This window comes from Mandrillus leucophaeus, unplaced genomic scaffold (assembly GCF_000951045.1).
Source record: "Mandrillus leucophaeus isolate KB7577 unplaced genomic scaffold, Mleu.le_1.0 Scaffold101, whole genome shotgun sequence".
Classification (NCBI taxonomy): Eukaryota; Metazoa; Chordata; class Mammalia; order Primates; family Cercopithecidae; genus Mandrillus; species Mandrillus leucophaeus.
In genome coordinates this window covers 2,186,562-2,210,121 of record NW_012098210.1, presented here as the reverse complement: position 1 = coordinate 2,210,121, position 23,560 = coordinate 2,186,562, and the positions used below count along the sequence as shown (strand labels likewise).

The following is a 23,560-nucleotide window of genomic DNA, read 5'->3' as shown; positions in this document are numbered from 1 at the left end:
TTGTATTTTTAGTAGGAACGGGATTTCACCATGTTGGCCACGCTGATCTTGAACTCCTGACCTCAGGTGATCCGCTTGCCTCAGCCTCACAGAGTGTTGGGATGATAGTCATGAGCCACCGCACCAGCCTAAAAGCAACTTTTAAATAGTTTACGTATTCATCCCATTCTCGTATGCTTTCCTCTTTTACCTGACTGTAAACTCTGTTAAACTTTGGTTCATGGTGATAACACCAGAGTTCTAAGAGATTTGGGGAATGCTTACTTAGGTTTAGTAACTACTGTGTTATGTCTCTTATTGGATTCTAATTCTTTGAGGCATGTTATATTTTACTGTAGAGTATAATACACACCAGAAGCCCTCAGTCTCCAGGTGATATCCAACTCTCATTCCTCTGCAGGTGGTCTACAAATGACTCAGGGAAGGGCTCTTGGAGGGAGTGTGTGAGAAAGACCAATATGCTGAGAGAGGAGAGGGGCCTCCATCCCCCCCTTTGCTTCCCTTTGACTCTGGTGCTTACCTAAAGAGTCAATAGTGATGAGGCTGCTACATCCTGTGGTCCCTGGAACACCCTGGGCCTTACCAGGCATGGGGCTTAGAGTGACTTAAAAGGCCAGACCCATGGAGTTTTATTTCAGGAGGCCACTCAGCTGTATGGTCAGATGTGGTCAGTACTTATTGGGCTTATAAGATGTTTTCATCAGGTGTGGTCTGTTACCCTGTTGGCATTGTCCTACACCTGCTGTGTCAGGTGTTCTCTGCCCCTGTGCATGTGCCTTTCTCACCTCTGACAAGGTCTAGTTTCATCTTGCTAGGAGGCCTAATGGCTCTGGTTTCTGAGGCGCCTTAGAATGGGGCCTCTGGTTTTCTACTGGAAGTATGACTACCTTTGTCCTCAGTGGTCAAACTGCTTTAATATTCTACCCCATCCCATGGCTCTTCCGTTTACCTAGGTTTACTTGCATTCTTGGGATTGCTTTATTTACTTGACCCACGAGCACTGATGACTATTCCTTAAATCTGTAAGCTGCTGATCTATTTATAGAAGCTCTTTCCACTGGCCTCTACTTCCTTCCTCCCAGTCTTTCCTGCGTACAAAACTCACCACCGCACACAATAACTCTTCCTAAAGGGACAAGCAGTATTGTTGGGCCTGCAATTGCCTTAGAGCCAGATGAGCCAACAGCCAAGAGCTTTAGACACTGATGTCTGAGGAAGAACTAGTCACTGACTATATTTGGTGCTGTTTCCCTGCCTCAGTGGCATTAGGCTATGGGGTTTCCATATGGTATTGACCTCTACAGTGAAGTACACAGCCATGTCTGGTGCCATAGATGTGACTATGTGAACACTATGCCTCAGTAGATGGAGGCTGTTCTTTGACTTGTTCTGCAACTGCATTTCCAGACCCAGAGGGCCATGGTGGTGGGAGTATTGCTTGGGGACTAGGAAATTCTTGCTGTCAACATTTGAAAGTTCTAAAATCACTTTGAAGCTGTAAACCAAAAATAAAATTCTAAGCCCTCCTACTAATCGAATGGACCCCCTTGTTGGCCAAGGGCATTCCAAAGTAAACTTGAAAAATGAGTTCAAGCCAGGATAGGGAGTGGAGGTTGGCAGTGCCTCATTGTGTTCTCTTCCTTTTGGAATTCAGGCATAAATGATCAACATTAACATTAAAACAGAGATCTTGGCCAGGTGCAGTGGCTCACGCCTGTAATCCTAACACTTCAAGAGGCCAAGGTGGCTGGATCACTTGAGCTCGGCAGTTAGAGACCAGCCTGGGCAACATGGCAAAACCCTGTCTCTACAAAAAAATACAAAAATTAGCCAGGCGTGGTGGTGCTCACCTGTAGCCCCAGCTTCTTGTGGGGCTGAGGCAGGAGGATTGCTTGAGCCTGGGAGACAGAGGTTGCAGTGAACCTATATCATGCCACTGCACTCCAGCCTGGGAGTGAAACCCTGTCAAAAGAAAAAGAAAGAAAAGATCTTAAGACTAACCAAATTGCTATTGTATAGCAGTGAGATACATCACGTAACAGATAACAGACAGTGAAAGAAATGTAAGTATTTTATCCTAAAATATATTCCTTTGACATATTTTAAAATGGTGCTGTAAAGCTATCTCTTGTCGGGGAAATCTACATTATGTAGAGAATCCTTTCCCTTTCCAGGTCTTTTCCTGATCCAGGGGAGATCAACTAAGAGTCTGGTCCCTTTTTAAGTCTGATAAACATTTACCTTCTATTGTTGCTAAGGCCTGCTACCTGGAGGCTTCACCTGCATAATAACCTTGGTCTCCACAATCCCTTATCTTAGCCCAGACTTTCTGTTGATTCCAGGTCTGTATTTATTTTTATTTTTATTTTTATTTTTTGAGACAGAGTCTCACTCTGTTGCCCAGTCTGGAGTGCAGTGGAGCAATCTTGGCTCACTGCAACCTCCGCCTCCCAGGTTCAAGTGACTCTCCTGCCTCAGCCTCCTTAGTAGCTGGGATTACAAGTGCATGCCACCATGCCCGGCTAATTTTTGTATTTTTTTTTTTTTTTAGTAGAGATGGGGTTTCACCATGTTGGTCAGGCTGGTCTCAAACTCCTAACCTCGTGATCCACCTGCTTCACCCTCCCAAAGTGGTAGGATTACAGGCGTGAGCCACCGCGCCCAGCCCTGATTCCAGGTCTTTAGATAATAAAACTTAACTGTTTCAACCAATTGCCAATCAAAAAATCTTTGAATCTACCTGTGACATGAAAGGACCCTTTCACTCCCAACCCCGACTTTCTGGACCAAACCAAATGTACACTTTACATGTGTTGATTGATGTCTGCTGGTAACTTCTGTTTCCCTAAAATGTCTAAAATCAAGCTGTTATCCAACCACTTTGGGTGCATGTTCTCAGGACCTCTTGGGGCTATGTCACGGGCATGTCCTTAATGTAAACTTGGCAAAATAAACTTCAAAATTGATTGAGACTTGTCTCAGATACTTTTTGGTTTATAAGGCACAGTGTTTAATTAAATAATTTTCAGTTTAGAGTTTTGTTACATTGTCTCTGAAGGAGTTTCAATGGTTTTACTAATTATGTGGGCAGAAAATATCTAAAGGAAATGCTTTTGACAGTCTTGTGTTTTGATTTTGGTTTTTTTTACAGATGTAATTATATTGATTAAATCAGATAGCGTCCATCTGTACTGTAATCCTGTAAACTTTCGCTATCTCTTACCTTACGTGGCACATTGGAGAAATCTGCATTTCCACTGCATGACCGAAAATGAGGTAAGAAGAAAAGAGAAGACAGACACCCAGAGACCCTCTAAGAATATTCTGTAAGGAAAGTGTTGATCTGAAATAGGATCGGCAATCAAATTGCAGAGTGTGATTATACAAAAAAGGTTATCTGTTTGAAGTGGAGAATTTCATATTTCATTTTGAGGCTACCTTATAAATTGTATGCCTGTGGAGTCAAAAGGAGGCTATTCAAATTGGGACCTAGTAGTAAGTTTATGAACTTACTTCTTGCCTGCTTCTTCATCACTATCCTGAACCCCTTCTGTTAGGGGATTAGTGCCTAGGGACTGCCCTGGGAGAATTTTTTTTTTTTTTGTGTGTGGGGTACAGAGTCTCGCTTTGTCATCCAGGCTAGAGTGCAGTGGCACAATCTCGGCCCACTGCAACCTCCTCCTCCCAGGTTCAAGCAATTCTCCTGTCTCAGCCTCCCGAGTAGCTGGGACTACAGGCGCCCGGCTAATTTTTTTATTTTTAGTAGAGATGGGGTTTCATTATATTGGTCAGACTAGTCTCAAACTCCTGACCTTGGGTGATCCGCCCACTTCAGCCTCCCAAAGTGCTGGGATTACAGGCGTAAGCCACATGCCTGGCCCTGTGGGAGAATTTTTTAAGCTTTCTGACGTTCTTGTGTTTGAATGTCTTGGTAACTGTTTTTCTTTCCCTTTGGGCCCTTTTCAAGGGTTTGACTGGAAATCAGGTTGGGATTTGAGATTTAGGATTTCATGAAAGTTGTGACCTAATATTGGTCAAGAACACTTCTTCCCATATGAGGTTTTGGTGGATTTTTGGGGGGGTTATCTCTTGCATTTGGGTTTCCTGATCCATTTTCAGTTGATTTTCGGGTATAATATGAAATAAGGGAATGACAAGTCTTTCTGACTAGCAAATGAAAAAGGATTGGTTTTGGAAACACCTTGGGTGCAGTCCTCTGTAAATGTCATTTGGGACAACTCTGATTGATAAAATGCAGAGAAAATATGGGACTTTGTGTGATACCTCTTCAGAGCTGATATCTCTCTTTAGTATGAAGATGAGGAAGCTGCAGAAGAATTTAAAATTGCCAGCTTTGTGGACATGGTTCGAGACTGTAGTAGAATTGGCATTCCTTACAGCTCCCAAGGTGAGTATCTGACAGCAAGCCTTCTAGAACCTTGCTTAGATGGTGTGTGAATTGAACATCACTACTTTTCCTTTCATTGGAGGCATTCAGCTGAGAAACCCCTTCATCTATTTTTACCAAAGATATCAAGCAGAATTAAGTATGGGGACTTTTCTATGTAAGCTTGTATTAAGTACTGTGAAGTTTCTGCAGCAACACAGCAGGCTGCCTAAAATCAGGTAGAAGAACTGATACAGAATTTAGCACAATTGACATGTCTGTATCACTTACTGTACAAAGAGTATAGTATAGATGTGGGGGCATCTTGGTAATAAGAAAGAGGGGTTTTGATAACTTCTAAAAAGATATGCTGACGTGTTTTTAAATGATGTGTAATATACAGGAGAAAAACGATCAAGTTTAACAGGGCTTATATTGTAACAACAACAAAAAGAAAAAACCTTGCACATTGAAGCTATTGTTACAAGAAAGGAACATTTTTGATTTAGTAGTTTTCCCTTGAGGAAGTTGATTGGCTATGTTTCTTAAGGGAAAGGAGCCAAGTTTGGTTCTGTTAATAATTATTCCCACTGAATGATGCAAGTCAGATGTAATAGACTACTCTTATTTTTTACTTAATTACTCAGGAAACTGGAATGTTACAATATACTGTAGAGAAATCTGAATGTAACTTGTTTATGGTTTGAATTTTCCTTTACTTTCATTTTGTATTTCTAGTTTCAATTTCTAACCTTTTTATCTGTTTGAATTTTATTTTGCTAGGTGAGGCCCTGGTGACCACGTGAGAAATGATACCTGTCTAACCATGTTAGATCAGGTTTAGACTGTTGTATTCAGGATGGTATTTGATATGTATTGTTGTATTTGATTCTTCTAGGTCACTTGCAGATATTTGATATGTTTGTGGTGGAGAAATGGCCAATTGTACAGGCCTTTGCACTTGAGGGCATTGGAGGAGATGGATTTTTTACCATGAAATATGAGGTATGTATGAAAAGCAGTATGCCAGTTTTTGTCTGCCACTGGGTGGTTTTTATGAAGAACCCTTGTGGGTGTGCATTATTATGACACCAAAAAGCTGGCAATTACTTCCCAAGGGCATGGAGCAAGTTAAAAGACTTGAAATGGAAAATAGTTGCTGCTAAAGGCTAGTCCCAGACTGAGGTCCTGTGTCCTTCTTGGAGTTTTCTCCGTCCTTCCTCTCCCTTACCCCATTCTGAGCTAACTGTTGTTCCTGTCTACTCCTGTAGCACCCTAGATTGACTTCTCCTACAGATTTTATGATCCTGTTACTACACATTTGTCACACTTGCACACCAGCCCACCCACCCTGGTCTTTGTACTGGAGGCTTCTTAAGTACAAAAACATAACTTTGTTGTTGTTTGTATGTCAGAAATTTATATAAGTTATATAAATTGAGAACTGTTCAAGAGCAATGAAAGGGACAGTGCAGAATTTGGGTAAGGGCAGTGTACTAGAGGAATGGAAAGATTAGCTTTTGTGGTAAGAACAGTGTCTTTTATTTCAGCATTCCTTGCATCTAGAAAATGACCGGTAAATATTTCTTAAGTGAGTCTGGGACAGGGGGTGGTCCAGAGTACAGATTAAGGAAAATGGCCTGATAGGTTAGCAGCATTACCACGAGTATCCATGTGCCTCCATGGGATCCTCACTGAAATGACCTGCCCAGTACAGGAAACCAGGGAAGGGGAGCATTGTCATGCTAGAAGTGGGGACATCCTGTAAGGGAGAGAGTAAGTGGGTCCCTTAGAAGCAAGGCACAGAGCTAATTTCTACCCCTCTGAGAAGTACTGGCATCCCTAGCAGGTGACTGGAGGCTTGCCTGGGAGAACCACATCACGTCCTCTGAAATGGAGCAGCATGGGCTGTGGGGCTGAAGGGAAGCATACCACTTGGACTCCACTTTTCTTTTTCCAAAATCACAGTATTCTCACATTGACTACAAGTAGCAGAACATCCACAAGGCTGTGGAAGCTGCCCCTACTGGGAATTAATGCTCTCTAACTTAGAAGAGTGGGGGCTTGAAGGGAGACAGGCCATAGGGGTTAGAGAAGAAACTTAATATTTTTATAATATTAATAATGGTAATATTTATTTTTAATTAATTATATGAACTAGGTCTGAGTACCTACTATATGCCAGGTACTGTTCTAAGCACTTTATGTGAATTGACTGATTTCATTCTTATAGTAACCCTCTGAGGTAGGTCCTATTTTACATCCCCATTTAAGACTGATTAAATGAATTTCCCGATTTCACACAGCTAGAGAAAGGCAGAGCTGGGGCCAGATCCAGATGGTCTGGTTTCAGAGCCTGTGCTCCTCACCCCTGGGCTGCAGCTAGAATCACATTGGAAGAAGTGCACTGGGAGGCCACATAGTTGGTATAACCCAAATGAGAGAGGTTTTCTGACCTTAAGGTGCGTCACACTGTGAAGTCACATTCAAAAAGAATGTTATCTCCTTCCAAAAAAAAAAGCCTTTGAAAAGTAATGTAGATCTTTACATTAGGATGGTGTTTTTAGGAAATGGGATGGGCCATGAAGAGGAAATGGTACACATCATAAAGGAAGAGTTACTATAGGTCTTCTCTAGGTCCTTCTCTCCACATCCTGCCCTTTTCTGTAGCTGCTCCTTTTTATTTTCAGATACTTCCTTTTGTCTCCATCTCATTCTACCCCACCTCAGTCTTCTTCTTTCCCCTGCCCTTCCCAGTACTTTGAGGTGTGGAGCAGTTTGGCCTATAGATGTGCTCTGCCAATACCCTGTCTACTCCACTCTGATGGCCTGATGACTGCCTGAGTCAGAAAGGCTCTTACTTCCTTTGCAGGCTAAGAGAAGGAGAGCTATACTTATAGCTTAATTTTTAAAAACTTGTGTTTTATTATATGGCCATACCCAGAAGAAAGTCGTTAGCCCAGATATGTTTTGTTCCTCATGTGGTGGGTGTCAGCATGAGAAAGAAAGCCAAGCCCAGACACAGCTTTTACTTGGCATTTATGCTGGGCCAAACTGAGTCATCAATACAGATAATTATTTCTTCCTGGGAAGCGGTACAGGGAAGTTCCTCTGCTAAGGCATTTTCTGCCTCTAACTTCCTTCTTCTTACTCTCCCACTGCTGGAACTGTGATCTGATAATGTAAATTTACATCAACCAGCTCCACAAGGGGAGGATCCTAATAGCAAACTTCTAAATAATGAGTAACCAGTGAGCATTCATTCATCTGTTTACGGACAAATGGATCTTCATATTGAAAGCTGGAATAAGAATTAGGAAAAGGGTCAACAAAATGTAAGAAAGAGACCACAACATATTAGATGCAGGGATAGATCAGCATGCTTTAAAAAAAGATTTTCTTCAAGGAACAAAATAAATAATTGAGAAAATGTCTCTTTTTGGTACTTTTTAGGAACAAAATTTATTTAAAAAATGAGATCTATCAATGAGGTGAGCAGTCAGAATTAAAAAGGGAGATGGAGGACATATAAGAAAAGATTGTAGGAAGTCTCAGAATTTATTAGTAGAATGAAAACTTGCATTAAAAAATAGATATCAAATTTAATACCCTTAAAAAATCTGATCAGTTGACACACTTGAAAAGCTTTTCCAGAATACAGAGGAAGGGGCCAAGTAGATTAAATCAATGGGGAAGATGATGATGAAGTGGAGAGTAGAGAATGGAAATTGGTGATATTGAAAGGAAAGAATTAAATTGAAGGTTGTTATGTAATAGTCTGTACCTCCCTCTACCACTCTCCTCTCCCGTCAAGTGACAAGCAACCAGACATTTGCAGATGCCACCTCCACCCTAGGAAAAACAAAGAACAGATCTGGGTGGAGGTTCTGTAAAAAAACTGAAAAGGGCCTGGTGAGTGGCTCACACTTGTAATCAAGCCTAGCACTTTGGGAGGCCAAGGCGGGAGGATCACTTGAGAGCAGGAGTTCAAGACCAGCCTGGCAACAAAAAGTTTTTAAAAATTAGTTGGGCACGGTGGCTCATGCGTGTAATGCCAGCACTTTAGGAGGTGGAGGTGGGTGGATCATGAGGTCAAGAGATGAAGACCATCTTGGCCAATATGGTGAAACCCCATCTCTACTAAAAATACAAAAATTAGCTGGGCGTGGTAGCAGGCACCTGTTACCCCAGCTACTCAGGAGGCTGAGGCAGGAGAATTACCTGAACCCAGGAGGCAGTGAGCCAAGATTGTGCCACTGCACTCCAGCCTGGGTGACGGTGTGAGACTCCATCTCAAAAAAAAAAAAAAAAAAAAAAATTAGCTGGGCACAGTGGCATGTGCCTACAGTTCCATCTACTTGGGAGGCTGAGGCCAGAGGATAGCTTGAGCCTTGGAGCTCCAGGCTGCAGTGGGCTGATTGAACTACTGCACTCCAGCCTGAGCAACAAAGTGAGACCCTGTCTCAAAATAAATAAATAAAAATTAAATAAATAAACTGAAAGGCAAGACGAAACAAAAAGATTTCATTGGCTAGTGTAGTTTTTGCTTCCTGAGAGTAAAGCTGTTCACATTTTGGCATGTAGAATATAAGGGGATGGAGACCCAGTAATAGAAGCTCTGCTTATCAGTTATCAGGAACATACAGCTTCCAGTTAACCTTTTCATTGCCTCATTTCAAAGTACGAATAGGAAGCCAAAGATCACCAGACATTTGATTAAACGGCAATAACTCAAAAGAAAAAGATCAAGTTTTTTTTTTTAAAAAACACCAGTTCATTAAGACCCAAAGATAATTTAAGGTATAGAAGAAAAGACATAAAACCCTTTTTGGATGCCCAGAAAAATGTAAGATTTCACAACCATAGGACAAGTGAATGTTGTAATAACTGAATGTGTGGAAAATACGAGCTCTAGAAAATCATAATTGATGAAATCAATAGAGGGGTGGAAGGTAAAGTTAGGAAAGTCTTTAGAAAGGTAGAATAAAAACATCACAGTTATAGAAAATATGAGAAAAAACTTAAAAGACTTTAACTTTAAAAGTTAACTTTAGGCCGGGCTCGGTGGCTCACACCTGTAACCCCAGCACTTTGGGAGACCAAGGTGGGTGGATCAGCTGAGGTCAGGAGTTCAAGACCAGTCTGGTCAACATGGCGAGACCCAATCTCTACTAACGACAGAAAAATAGCTGGGTGTGGTGGCACATGCCTGTAGTTCCAGCTACCCGGGAGGCTGAGGCAGGAGAATTGCTGAAACCCAGGAAGTGGAGGTTGCAGTGAGCTGAGATCGCACCACTACACTCCAGCCTGGGTGACAGAGCGAGACGCCATCTCAAAAAAGAAAAAAAAAAGTTAACTTTAAATGTTAAAAGACCGATCTAAGAATTCTAATATCCAATGAGTAGAATTTCTAGAAAGAGGAGGCAGGGATACCATAAGGAAAGAAATCTTTTTAAAAAATAAACATTTCTAATCATAAAGAGAAATAAAAGCTTTTAAATTAAATCACTTAGGTATGAATGGGAAGAGAAAAAAAAAAACCTTAATCTGTCCGTGACATTTCAGACACTAAGGATAAAAGAAAATCTTTTTTTTTTTTTTTTTTTTTGAGATGGAGTTTCACTCTCGTTGCCCAGGCCGGAGTGCAATGGCACAATCTTGGCTCACTGCAACCTCTGCCTCCCGGGTTCAAATGATTCTTCTGCCACAGCCTCCCAAGAAGCTAGGATTATAGGCATGTACCACCATGCCTGGCTGATTTTGTATTTTTAGTAGAAATGGGGTTTCACCATGTTGGCCAGGGTGGTCCCAAACTCCTGACCTCAGGTGATCTGCCTGCCTCAGCTTCCGAAAGTGCTGGGATTACAGGCATGAGCCACCTGTACCCAGCCTGGATGAAAGAATATCTTTAAAAGCTTCCAGGAAGGTGGTCAGTAAGATTGGCCAAAAAAGAAAAAAAAAGCTTCCTGGAAGAAAAAACAAGTCACCCACCACAAAACAACAAAAACTGGTTCCCAAACCAACAAACCCCCCCCCCCAAAAACAAAAACACAACCACAAACAAAATAATGAAACAATGGTCTTCAAGAAACTAGGCATCAGGCAGTGAGGAATCCTGATTCCCTGAGTGATGGAAACAATCAAGGTGAGCCCCGTGATGGTACTAGCTTATTACTTTGAGAAAGTTTGCAGACACAGCATAGAGAAGAGAGTACCCAGGTGGAGACCAGTGCACTCCCTGAGTTAGGAGATGCAGCTGGGAGTCTCGGGAGACCAAAGCAGTTAGAGTACTAAAGAGGAAAGAACCATCCAAAGATTCCCCTTTCACTAGTCAGTACTCAGCAGAGTATTGATCCCTGTTGTCATGTATGTGGTAACTACTCAAAGTCAAGAGAAGCCTGTCTGAAAGGATTTGAGGATAGTGCCTGATGTGTGTGTTCAGGGCTGAGAACAGTGCCTGTTTTCACCAGTTAGACTGGAAAAACACATACAGGCCTATCTTAATTTATTGTGCCTTGGTTTGTTGCACTTTGTAGATATTGCATTTTTTTTTTTTTTAACAAATTGATCGTTTGTGGCAGCCTGCATCCAGCAAGCCTGCTGGCTCCATTTTTCCAACAGCATGTGCTCACTTTGTGTCTCTGTGTCACATTTTGGTAATTCTCATAATATTTCAAGCTTTTTTATTATTGTTATATCTGTTATGATAATCCATGATGAGTGATCTTTGATGTTACCATCGGAATTGTTTTGGGACGCCACAAACAGCACCCATATGAAATGATGAACTTAATAAATGGGTGTGTTCTGACGCTTCACTGGCTGTTCCCTCATTTTTTGCTTTCTTCTCTGACTTCCCTATTCCTTGACCGTAACAATATTGAAATTAGGCCAATTAATAACCTTTATTGTAACCCCAGCACTTTGGGAGACCAAGGTGGGCGGATCACCTGAGGTCAGGAGTTCAAGACCAGTCTGGTCAACACGGCGAGACCCCGTCTCTACTAACAGTAGAAAAATAGCCGGGTGGCCAATAAAGGTTCAAGGGAAAGGAAGAGTCACAATTATCTAATTTTAAATCGAAAGCTGGAAATGGTTAAGCTTGGTGAAGGAGGCATGTCGAAAGCCAAGACAGGCTGAAAGCTAGACCTCTTGCACCAAACTGCTAAGTTGTGAATGCAAAGGAAAAGTTCTTGAAGGAAACTAAAAGCACTACTTCAGTGAACACAAATTATAAGAAAGTGAAACAACCATATTGCTGATATGGAGAAAGTTTGAGTAGTCTGGTTAAAAGATCAAACCAACCATAACATTCCCTTAAACCAAAGCCTAATCCAGAGCAAAGCCCTAATTCTCTTTAATGTAAAGCCTGAGAATGTTGAGGAAGCCGCAGAAGGAAAGTTTAAAACTAGCAGAGCTTGATTTATGAGGTTTAAGGAAAGAAGCTGTCTCTATGACATAAAAGTGCAAGATGAAGCAGTAAGTGCTGATTTAGAAGCTGCAGCAAGTTATTCAGAAGATCTACCTAAGATACTTGATGAAGGTGGCTACACTAAACAACAGATTTTCAGTGCGGACAACAGCCTTGTATAAGAAGATGATGCCATCTAGGACTTTCTTTTTTATTTTATTTTTTTATTTTTGAGACAGAGTCTCGCCGTGTTGCCCAGCCTGGAGTGCAGTGGTGTTATCACGGCTCACTGCAGCCTTGACCTCCCAAACTCAAGCCATCCTCCCACCTCAACCTCCCAACTAGCTGTGACTACAGGGGTACACCACCATGCCCAGCTAACGTTTCTATTTTTTGTGGAAATGGAGTCTCACCATGTTGCCAGGGCTGGTCTTGAACTCCTGGGCTCAAGTGATCCTCCCACCTCGGCCTCCCAAAGTGCTGGGATTACATGTGTGAGCCACAGCGCCCAGCCTGTAGGACTTTCATAAATAGAGAGAAGTCAGTGCCTAGCTTCAAAGGACAGCCTGACTCTCTTGTTAGGGGCCAATGCAGCTGGTGACTTTTAAGTTGAAGTCATTGCTCATTTACCATTCTGGAAATCCTAGGGCCCTTAGGGATTATGCTAAATCTACTCTGTGCTCTTTAAATGGATCACCAAAGCCTGGATGATAGCACATCTGTTTACAGCATGACTTACTGAATATTTTAAGCCCACTGTTGAGTCCTACTGCTCAGAAAAAAAGATTCCTTTCAAATATTACTGCTGATTGACAGTGCAGCTAGACACCAAAGAGCTCTAATGGAGGTGTACAAGAGAATTAATGTTGTTTCATGCCTACTAATGCAACATCCATTCTGCAGCCCATGGATCAAGGAGTCATTTCGACTTTAAAGGCTTATTACTTAAGAAATGTATTTTGTTAGGCAATAGACTCCTCTGATGGATCTGGGCAAAAAAAAAAAAATGGAAAGCCTTCTCAAAAAGATTCGCCAATCTAGATGACGTTAAGAGCATTCATGATTCATAGGAGGATGTCACAATATTGACATTAACAGGAGTTTGTGAGAAGTGGATTCCAGATCTCATGAATGACTTTGAAGGGTTCAAGACTTCAGTAAAGGGAGTCACTGCAGATTTGGTAGAAATAGCAAGACAACTAGAATTAGAAGTGGAGCCTGAAGATGTGTCTGACTTGCTGCAATCCCATGTTAAAAACTTGAAATGGATGGGGAGTTGCTTCTTCTGGATGAGTAAAGAAAGTGGTTTCTTGAGATGGACTCTACTCCTGGTGAAGATGCTGTGAACATTGTTGAAATGTCAACAAAGGACTTAGAATATTCCGCAAACTTAGTTAATAAAGCAGTGGCATGGTTTGAGAGGATTGACTCCAATTTTGAAAAAAGTTCTACTGTGGGTAAAATGCTAGCAAGGCCAGGCATGGTGGCTCACGCCTGTAATCCTAGCACTTTGGGAGGCCAAGGTGGGCGGATCACCTGAGGTCAGAAGTTCAAGACCAGCCTGACCAACATGGTGAAACCCTCTACTATAAATACAAAAATTAGCTGGGTGTGGTGGTACGCACCTGTAATCCCAGCTACTCAGGAGACTGAGGCAAGAGAATCACTTGAACCCAGGAGACAGAGGTTGCAGTGAGCCGCGATCACGCCCCTGGTCTCCAGCCTGGGCAACAGACCAAGACTCCTCCTAAAAATAAATAAATAAATAAAATGTTATCAAATAGCCTGACATATTACAGAGAAGTCTTTTGTGAAAGTAAGAGTCAACTGATGCGGCAAAACTTCATTGTTGTCTTATTTTAAGAAATTGCTGCTGGCACAGTGGATCATGCCTGTAATCCTAGTACTTTGGGAGACTGAGGCAAGAGGATCACTTGAGACTAGGAGTTCAAGATCAACCTGGGCAACATAACATGATCCCATCTTTACAAAAACAGATTTTTGTTTTAATTAGTTGGCATGATGGTGCACCTGTAGTTCTAGCTACTCGGGAGGCTAAGTCGGGAGGATTGCTTGAGAAGGAAGCAGTCTTTCTGGAGGATTGCTCCAGAAGTCAAGGCTGCAGTGAGCTATGATTGCGCCACTGCACTCCAACCTGGGTGACAGAACAAGACTCTATTTCAAAAAAACGAAAAGAAGGAGAGAGAGAAAGAGAGGAAGGAAAGGAAAGGAAAGAAAGGGGAGGGAAAGGGATTGCCACAGCCTCTCAACCTTCAGCAGCCAACACCCTGATCAATATGGAGGCAAGACCCTCCACCAGCAAAATGGTTATGACCCACTGAAGGCTCAGTTGACTGTTCGCATTTTTTAGTAATAAAGTATTTTAAAATTAAGGTATGTACATTTGATTTTTTTAGATGTGTTATTGCTAAAAAAAAAAATAGACTTTAATAGACTATGGTACGTTGTAAACATAACTTTTATATGTACTAGGAAACCAAAATATGTATGTGACTTGCTTTATTGCATTATTCACTTTATTATAGTGATTTGGAACCAAGCCTGCAATAGCTCTGAGGTATGCCTGTAATTCACTGGGCCCTGGGTAGAGCACTCAGCAGGATTTTGTCTCAGTAGCAGGGAAAAATCAACCCTGCACTGAGCAGTGGCTTCATACCTTCCTAATAATTCATAAAAGGAGGACCCCAAAGGATCAAACTGTTTTCTAGTAACTTAACTGCTTTCCAGAACAAAGCATAAGAATATTTATAGGAATACCAAAGTATTTAGCACCCAGCAAGGTAAAATTCATAGTGTCTGGCATCCAGAGATCATCAGGCTTTAAAAAAGCAGGAAAACACAATTGATAATGAGGTAATCAGTCTTCAAAATTGGCCTAGAATTGACAGAAATATTAGAAGACAAGGACATTAAAACAGTTATTATAACTGCATTTCATGTGTTCAAGAGGCTAGAGAAAAGACTGAGTCATAGAATATATAAAAAGAGACCCACAACTGGGTGCAGTGCCGTGTGCCTGTAGTCTCAGCCATTCAGGAGGCTGAAGCAGGAGGATCACTTGCACCCAAGAGTTCAAGGCCAGCCTGGGCAACATAGCAAGACTGCTGTCTCAAAAACAAAACAAAACAAAAATTCAAACTTCTAGAGATGAAAACTACAGCGTCTAAGATGAGAAATACACTGGATAATAATGAACGTAATAATTGAGAATTTTTTTAAGAGGAAATATACACTAGATGAGATTAATGACAGATTGGATAATGCCAAAGAAAAGATTAGTGAATTTGAAGCCATAGCATTAGAAACTATCCAAGGTGAAGTGCAGAGAAAATAAAGAATCCAAAGTCATAGTCATGAGGACAGCATAAAGACATTTTATGTCTTTTTGTTTTGTTTTGTTTTCCTTTTTGTGGAGAACAGGGTCTCTCTATATTGCCTAGGCGGGTCTTGGACTCCTGGGCTCATACTGTCCTCCTGCCTCTGCCTCCCTGAGAGCTGGGATTACAGGTGTGAGAAAAGTTTGCTTTGCATTAATCTTTTTTTTTTCTTTCTTTTTTGAGATGGAGTCTCACTCTGTCACCCAGGCTGGAGAGCAAAGGCACGATCTTGGCTCACTGCAACCTCCGCCTTCTGGGTTCAAGTGATTCTCCTGCCTCAGCCTCCCAAGTAGCTGAGATTACAGGTGTGTGCCACCACACCTGGCTAATTTTTGTATTTTTAGTAGCAAGGGGTTTCACCATGTTGGCCAGGCTGGTCTTGAACTCCTGACCTCAGGTGATCTGTCCGCCTCAGCCTCCCAAATTGCTGGGATTACAAGCATGAGCCACTGTGTCCAGCCTGCATTAATCCTTTCTTAGTTATTGGATAACGTGTTCCACCAAACAAGATAGTTAACCAAGAAAGAGGAGACAAGTAAACCACAGAGCCAAATCCATCAACTGAGAGCTCCAGGATGATATCAAAGAATGTGAATGTCCAGCCAGAATGAGGTAGAAGAAGAAAGGGAATTTGATAGAGTTTCTGATATGTTTAAATCAGTAGTTCTTAATCGGGGTGAATTTGTCTTCTTCCCCGTAGGCATTTGACAATGTTTGGAAATATTTTTAGTTTGCATTGTGTGGGGGAGGTGTTATAGGCAGCTAGTGAGGGCCTGCAATGCACAGGGCAACCCCACAGAACAAAGAAATATCAAGCCCAAAATGAAAATAGTGTTACTGTTGAGACACCCTGGAGTAGGCAAATTGGATGGGGCTGTTAGAAAAAAACAGAATTGATTTGTAAAAAAAAGTATACAGGTGAAAAAAAATGAAGCTGTTAGTACTTCTAAGAATAATAATAAAGCAAATTGGAATGTAAAATGTACTTAGCCTGCAGTAAATACTATTTACATGGTTTTAACATTGTAAACAATAATTATTAATAAACCACTTCAAGTGACAGCAACGCAAGATGACAGCCACAACGGGCTCACTAGTAAAAGTCCCCTGCAATTTCTGACTGTTGGAAGAACTTGAAGAAAGCCAGGAAGGAGTAGGAGATGACACAGTTAGCTGGGGTCTAGAAGATTACAAAGACATGACACTTACAACATGGACAGGGATGATAATTGGGCCTCCAAGAACAATTTATGAAAACCAAATATATAGCCTTAAAATAGAATATGGACCTAAATACTCAGAAACACCCCCCCCTTGTAAGATTTGTAACAAAAAATTAATATGAATGGAGTTAATAGTTTTAATGGAGGGGTGGACGCAAGAGCCATATCAGTGCTATCAAAATGGCAGAATTCATATAGCATCAAAGTTGTCCTGCAAGAGCTTCGGCACCTAATGATGTCTAAAGAAAATATGAAACTCCCTCAGCCACCTGAAGGACAGTGTTAGAGCAATTAATCAAAAAGAAAAACCACAGCCCTTCCCCTTTCCCCTGACATGAATTTAAGCAGTCTTCATTTTTCACAGTAGTAAATTTTCTAGATATGTCTTGTAGACCTCGGAGTACTGGAAAGGAAGCTCCCATTCAAAGGAAGTTAAGATACTGTAAATGATACTAATTTTTTGTCCATTTGAAATATGTAAGTTGTGCTATAACAAATCATCCTGTCAAGTGTAGCCACTGTCCACGTAGTTGAACTTCTGGGATCAAGAAAGTCTGTTTAAATTGATTCCCATCATAACTGGTGGGGCATATCTAACTCAACTGTGAAAAGACACATCACACAATCACCTTGCTGCTGATTACATGGCCTGGGGTCTCTGCCTTTTCCCCTTATCCTCCCACCTCCCACTTTCCCTGCAACAACAGCCCTCCTGGAGGGCTTGTTAGAGTAGATGTGAAGGCTTCAGGTCATAGCCTGTGGGACTACTGCTGGGTATGTGGGGTGCTTTGCCTGCACTCCTGGTTTCTTAAAGTCTTAAGTGATGCCCCTTCCAAGCCATCATCCTTTCCCCACACTCCTTCGCTTCCGCCTTTAGCCAAAGCATAGATTGTAACCCCTCTACTCCCCTCTGAGATTGGCCTTTGGTGAGGAATTCAGAGCTTTCCCCATATCTTCTCTCCCCCACCTTTATCAAGGGGTGCTGTTTTTTATTCCGTCCTCCTCAGGTTGCTTTTTGCACCATCACCACCTAACACCTTCCATGACACTTCCTTGCTTTGGCCAGAAGCCATCAGGTAAGGTTGGAAAGAGTCTTTGACCTCCCTTTGTTTAGTTTTGGAACCGTACTTACTCACTCTCCACCAGCCTGGGAAATGGGTATTGGGTCCTCAGCCCTGCCACTCTGCTGTCATCAGCTGATGCATTGTTTTTAACTCAGGTTTTGATAAGGTGAAAATAATAGTCACCAGGGTTACTCAGACCTGCCAGCTCTCAGAGTCCTTGGTGGTTAAACTTGGAGAAGGGCCACATAAAGACACTTGGAAGCACACATGATCCCTCTGAATTGTTTTACTTTCCTGTAATTGCTTTTGCTTTTAAAAATCGAAGTTTTAAACAGGGCTTTCATTTGGTCATCCTTGCAGTCCACTGGGGTCTAGTTTGGAATCTGACAACTGGAACAAAAAGAACCCTGAATCCGGTGCATGCCTTGGTTTTGGTACTGCTGCTGCTTCTCAAGATCCTCAGCAGGGATTAAGAAAGAACCAGGTGTGCACAGCAGATCCCCGAAATTGGCAGGCTTGACCTCCTGGCAAATTGCTTCGTCTTTCCACTTTCTGTTCAGGACCACTAACTGCTGATGCATACCAAAATAAAAGCAATTCATTGTGTAAAAAAATTATTAATAAGCCAAAAAAGTCATTTTATGGTTTTAAATGATGTTAGGATATGTGTGTGTAAACAGTTTGGGGGCCGGGCACGGTGGTTCACGCTTGTAATCCCAGCACTTTGGTAGGCTGAGATGGGTGGATTGCTTGAAGCAGCCTGAGAGTTTGAGAAAGAAACAGTTTGGGAATAGGAATGGATGTAGAAGAACTACATCTTTGCCAGAAGTCAATATTTAGTTTCTAAAGAAAATGAAGTGAGTTCTAAGTGGTTGTTTCGTTTTTTAAAAAATTATTTTTTGAAAATGTGGAATGCTTTATGAATTTACATGTCATCCTTGGAATTTGCATGTCCTCCTTGCACAGGGGCCATGGTAATCTTCTCTGTATCCTTCCAATTTTAATATATGTGCTGCTGAAGGGAGCACCTAAGTGTTTGCTTATGAGGAGTGAGACTAGTCAGGGTTTGTGAAAGGTTGGAGTCGGGGATTACCATTTTTTATTATAAGCCTTTTGTACCATTTGATTTTTAAAGCATGGACATGGATTTTTTGATTAAAATTTTATTTAAAACAAAGGCAAAAAATACACAATATACAAGTCTATATGTGCATGTGTGTGTGTATAAGTATATATGTGCCCATTATTGAAGATAATCGGTACCAAAGTTTCTGAAAAAATAGTTTCCTTGTATGGGAAAACATTATATGTATAGGTCTAATATAATTGATAAAATTTTGATTTATTCTATTCACACTAGTTTACACCAAAAGAGTCATTTCTGAACATCAGAAAATAATTCTGATTGTCCTAATGATATTGACTTAATTATTTCAATGTTTTTGCTCTCTGTTGCAGTTGCAGGATGTGAGTTTGAATCTATGGAATGTCTACAGCAAGATGGATCCTATGTCTCTGGAGAGTTTGCTTTCAGATGTAAGGAGCCAAACAGTAACTTTTAAATATTAGTATACGTCCAGCTCAGTGACCTGCTAGTGATCTTTAATTTGAAGAAATGCAAAGTATACTTTAGTTTGCCTTAGTCAAAAAATAGAGCAGTTTCTTTCTTGATTATTGTCTTGAATTCCTTGGGGTTATGAAGGAGCCTGGCAAGTGACACTGCTCCCTCTTCCACTCTGAGGTAATCTCACTGGAGGCAAAACCAGGGCTTCCTGCCTGGCCTTAGGTTTAGGTTTTTACCTAAAGGTGTTCTTTCTGTTGGACTGGACTTTATAAAAACAATGCAGAAGGCTTTCTCTGGCATGAAAAGATAAAAAGATGAGATTATGGCTTAAAGGAATCAAGGATTAGAGCTGGGGGCAAACTTTTTCTGTGAAAGTCTAGTTAGTGATATTTTAGCCTTTGTGTGCCTTATGATCTCAGTGGCAACTACTTGACAATGCCACAGTAGCATGAAAACAGCTCTAGACAGTCTTTAAACAAATGGGTATGTCTGTGTTCCCAGGCAACTATTTACAAAAATACATGGCCTGTCTATATCAGGATTGGGGGGAGATTTGCAATGAGGAGCAACAAACAGACCTAAAGCTTTAGGACTCTGTACTCTGGTTAGGCTGGTCAGTAGTGTCTCTCGGTAGCTGTAGATCGATATGCATGGTCATGGACTTAGAATTAGCCATTTCTCCAAGGAGCTTCAGTGCAATTAGCGAGGAACAATATTTAACAACCAAGATCTGGGCATTAGGTATGTTTCTTGCTTCTGTGGGGACATTGGTTTTAGGCCCTTTGAGTGGACATGCTGAGAAAATAAAGTAAAAGAATCATAAGGAAAGGAAAAGATACAGTTTCAAAAATTGTATTTCCTTGAAAGCACAGAAGGTTTAAATCTACATATTGAAAAGTGCAGACCGGGCACAGTGGCTCACGCCTGGTGAGGAGGCTAAGGCAGGCGGATTACCTGAGGTCAGGAGTACAAGACCAGCCTGGCCAACATGGTGAAACCCCATTTCTACTAAAAATACAAAAATTAGCCAGGCACAATGATGCACTCCTGTAATCCCCACTACTCAGGAGGCTGAGGCAGGAGAATCGCTTGAATCCAGGAGGTGGAGGTTACAGTGAGCTGAGATCATGCCCCTATACTTCAGCCTGGGTGACAGAGCAAGACTCTATCTATAAAAAAGAAAAGAGGTCAGGTGCGGTGGCTCACACCTGTAGTCCCAGCACTTCAAGAGGCCAAGGTGGGTGGATCACGAGGTCAGGAGATGAAGACCATCCTGACTAAAAATACAAAAAATTAGTCAGGTGTGGTGGTGGACACCTGTAGTCCCAGCTACTCGGGAGGCTGAGGTAGGAGAATGGCAGGAACCCGGGAGGCAGAGCTTGCAGTGAGCCGAGATCCACCACCACACTCCAGCCTGGGTGACAGAGCAAGACTCCGTCTCAAAAAAACAAAAAAGAAAAGGATATACCATGCCCCAGAGAAAATTGTCCAACAATGGTCAACACTGAGACATATTTTAATAAAGTTACTAGACTTCGCCCCAAGCCCTGAATCCCCCCAAAAAACAGTAAAATCCGTTGGCATCCAGGTACAGATAAACTAGAAAAATGCAGGGTGGCCTTGAGTTTCTCCATAGCAGAAAAAAAATGAAGCAAAACACCTATAATAAAATCCTCAACAAAAACATAACACCCACATTTTATTTTATTTATTTAAAATGTGTGTGTGTGTGTGTGTGTGTGTGTGTGTGTATATATATATATTTAGAGACAGGGTCTTGCTGTGTTGCCCAAGTTGAAGTGCAGCAGTGATCATAGCTCACTACAGCCTTGAACTCTTGAGCTCAAGTGATTCTTGCACCTCAGCCTCCTGAGGAGCTGGGACTACAGACGTGCATCACCACACCTGGCTAATTTTTTATTTTTCTCTAGAGATCAGGTATTGCTGTGTTGCCCAGGGTGGTCTTGAATTGCTGGAACCTGGGTGGCAGAGGTTGCAGTGAGCCAAGATTGTGCCATTGCACTCCAGCCCAGGCAACAACAGCGAGATTCCATCTTTAAAAAAAAAAAAACCTGAAAAACTAAGTAATAAAGATATAAATAACAGCACAAGGTGAAATGAACAGTAAAAGATAAAGGTGGATGGGTGAGGAAGGAGGGAGTAGGAAAAAGTAGTACACTAATTTTATTATTGAACATGGTCAGAGATTAAGGAAATTGAGCATTAAGGTTTTTCTTTCTTTTTTTTTTTTTTTTGAGACGGAGTCTCGCTCTGTCACCCAGGCTGGATTGCAGTGGCACAATCTTGGCTCACTGCAAACTCCGCCTCCCGGGTTCCTGCCATTCTCCTGCCTCTGCCTCTCGAGTAGCTGGGACTACAGGTGCCTGCCACCACGCCCAGCTATTTTTTTTTGTATTTTTAGTAGAGACCGAGTTTCACCGTGTTGTCCAGGATGGTCTCGATCTCCTGACCTCATAATCCGCCTGCCTCGGCCTCTCAAAGTGTTAAACACCACGCCCGGCCCGAGCATTAAGGTTTTTACATTAGTTACAAGGTAAACACTAGCACTCAGTAATAATTTTTTGTTTTGTTTTGTTTTTGAGACAGTGTCTCACTCTGTTACCCAGGCTGGAGTGTAGTGGCGTGATCTTGGCTCACTGCACCCTCCACCCTACAGGTTCAAGCGATTCTCCTGCCTCAGCCTCCTGAGTAGCTGGGATTACAGGCACATGCCACCACACCGGGCTAATTTTGTATTTTTACTGGAGACGGGGTTTTGCCATGTTGGCCAGGCTGGTCTTGAATTCCTGACCTTGAGTGATCTGCCCACCTTGGCCTCCCAAAGTGCTGGGATTACAGGCCTGAGCCACCACGCCCGGCCTCAGTAATAATTTAAATAATGAAAACACTATATATCAGAGTATTTGAGAAACAGCTAACGGAGTGCTTATAAGAAATTTTTAATTGAAAATAAGTAGCCAAGTGAAGAAGGGGAGAAGAGTAAGGAAAGAATTCACTGCATGGAGAGCAGAAAATAATGAAATAGAACATAGGAAAGTGGTAGAACTCATACATAATGCCAGCACTGGTACTTTGAACCTGAGAATAATGAAATAGAGAAACCGTTAGCTTAATTGTGGTAGGTTATATATTTTTTTATAACTTTTTTTCCCCTTCATGCCCTTGTTGTAGTTGACAGTGAGTATTCTTTCCTTTACACTGTTGGCCCTGGTCATATGGAAGGTGACTGGTCATAACATGACATATCTGACCAGAGGCCTTCAGTGTTCTTGTGTAATTTTTCTTGCCCTCTTACACTCTTGCCATGAGAACTTTTCCCAGGTAGTTGCTGCTTTATGTGTCGGTCCTGAAATGACATACATAGAACAGACTGTAACAGCCCAGCTGAGCCATAGCCAGCCTGCAGACCTGTAAGCAATAACCTGACTAATAAACTCATCTAACAAGAAAAAAAGGGAGAAAGCAGAAATTTCAAAAGAAGAAAAAAGAGGGCAGTGATGGAACAAGGAAGTTAAGAGTCATAAGAAAGTAATTGCGTCACTTCAATGCAAATACATTTGGTTAAAGGTTAATTAAAATAGGCCCCAGGATAGATAGAAAATCTAAAATAACTGATTTTAAAAAGGCAGAGAAATTACCAGGAACACATTTCATGAGTGAATTCTCCTAAAACCTTCAAATATAGTTTGAGAGCTATTTAAAAGTTCAGATCCAGCCAGGTTCTGAACTGGGTTCTGAATTCAGGCAGGGTTAGTGGCTCACGCCTGTAATCGCAGCACTTTGGGAGGCCGAGGCAAGTGGATCACCTGAGGTCAGGAGTTCGAGACCAGCCTGGCCAACATGGTGAAACCTCTTCTCTACTGAAAATACAAAAATTAGCTGGGCGTGGTGGCACATGCCTGTAATCCCAGCTACTTGGGAGGCTGAGGCAGGAGAATCACTCGAACTCGAGAGATGGAGGTTGCAGTGAGCTGAGATCGTGCCTCCAGCCTGGGCAACAGAGCGAGACTCTGTCTAAAAAAATAAATAAAAGTTCAGATCCTACCGTTAAAACATTTTAATGTAGTGATGAACTAATTCAGACCGGACAGCACTGAAAAAGAACATCTTGCAAACTTTTAATGAAATTAGCTAAAAAAAAAAATTCAGACAGTACTGGATCTGGAAAAAAAAAAAAGAAATTAGCTGTTATCAAAACTCATAAAAAGAAACTGAAGAAAATGAAGACTACAGACCACTATTATGAATATTGATACAGTATTTTAAGTTAAATATTAGCAAACAGAACCTAGTATCATATTAAAATAAAATTCTATGAAGTAGGGTTTTTTAAGGGTTCTATATTTAGTTAAATATCTGGAAATCTATTAGTGTAATTGCTATACGAATTTTTCCTCTTGGAGCCTTTTATAATGACTCCATAGATACTAAAAAAGGCATTTGATAAAACTGAACATCTGTTCTATTTAAAAATTTCTTTTTTTTTTTTTTT

The 23,560-nt window shown here is 41.5% G+C and overlaps 1 protein-coding gene and 1 pseudogene across 2 annotated transcripts in view; both read left to right on the top strand.

The window, feature by feature from the left end:
- LOC105535703 (chromosome unknown open reading frame, human C20orf194) overlaps positions 1-23,560 on the top strand; it is a 155,632-nt gene that overhangs the window by 8,581 nt on the left and 123,491 nt on the right. The window contains exons 3-6 of one of the 2 annotated variants that reach the window (XM_011974901.1): positions 3,152-3,276; positions 4,312-4,408; positions 5,286-5,392; positions 18,942-19,019. In XM_011974901.1, coding sequence (XP_011830291.1) covers positions 3,262-3,276; positions 4,312-4,408; positions 5,286-5,392; positions 18,942-19,019 — 297 coding nt within the window. In that variant the 5' untranslated portion in view covers positions 3,152-3,261. Of the gene's footprint in view, positions 1-3,151; positions 3,277-4,311; positions 4,409-5,285; positions 5,393-18,941; positions 19,020-23,560 lie in introns of those variants that run through there. The other variant, XM_011974913.1, reaches the window with a different exon arrangement.
- Positions 16,269-16,714, top strand: LOC105535689 (annotated as a pseudogene).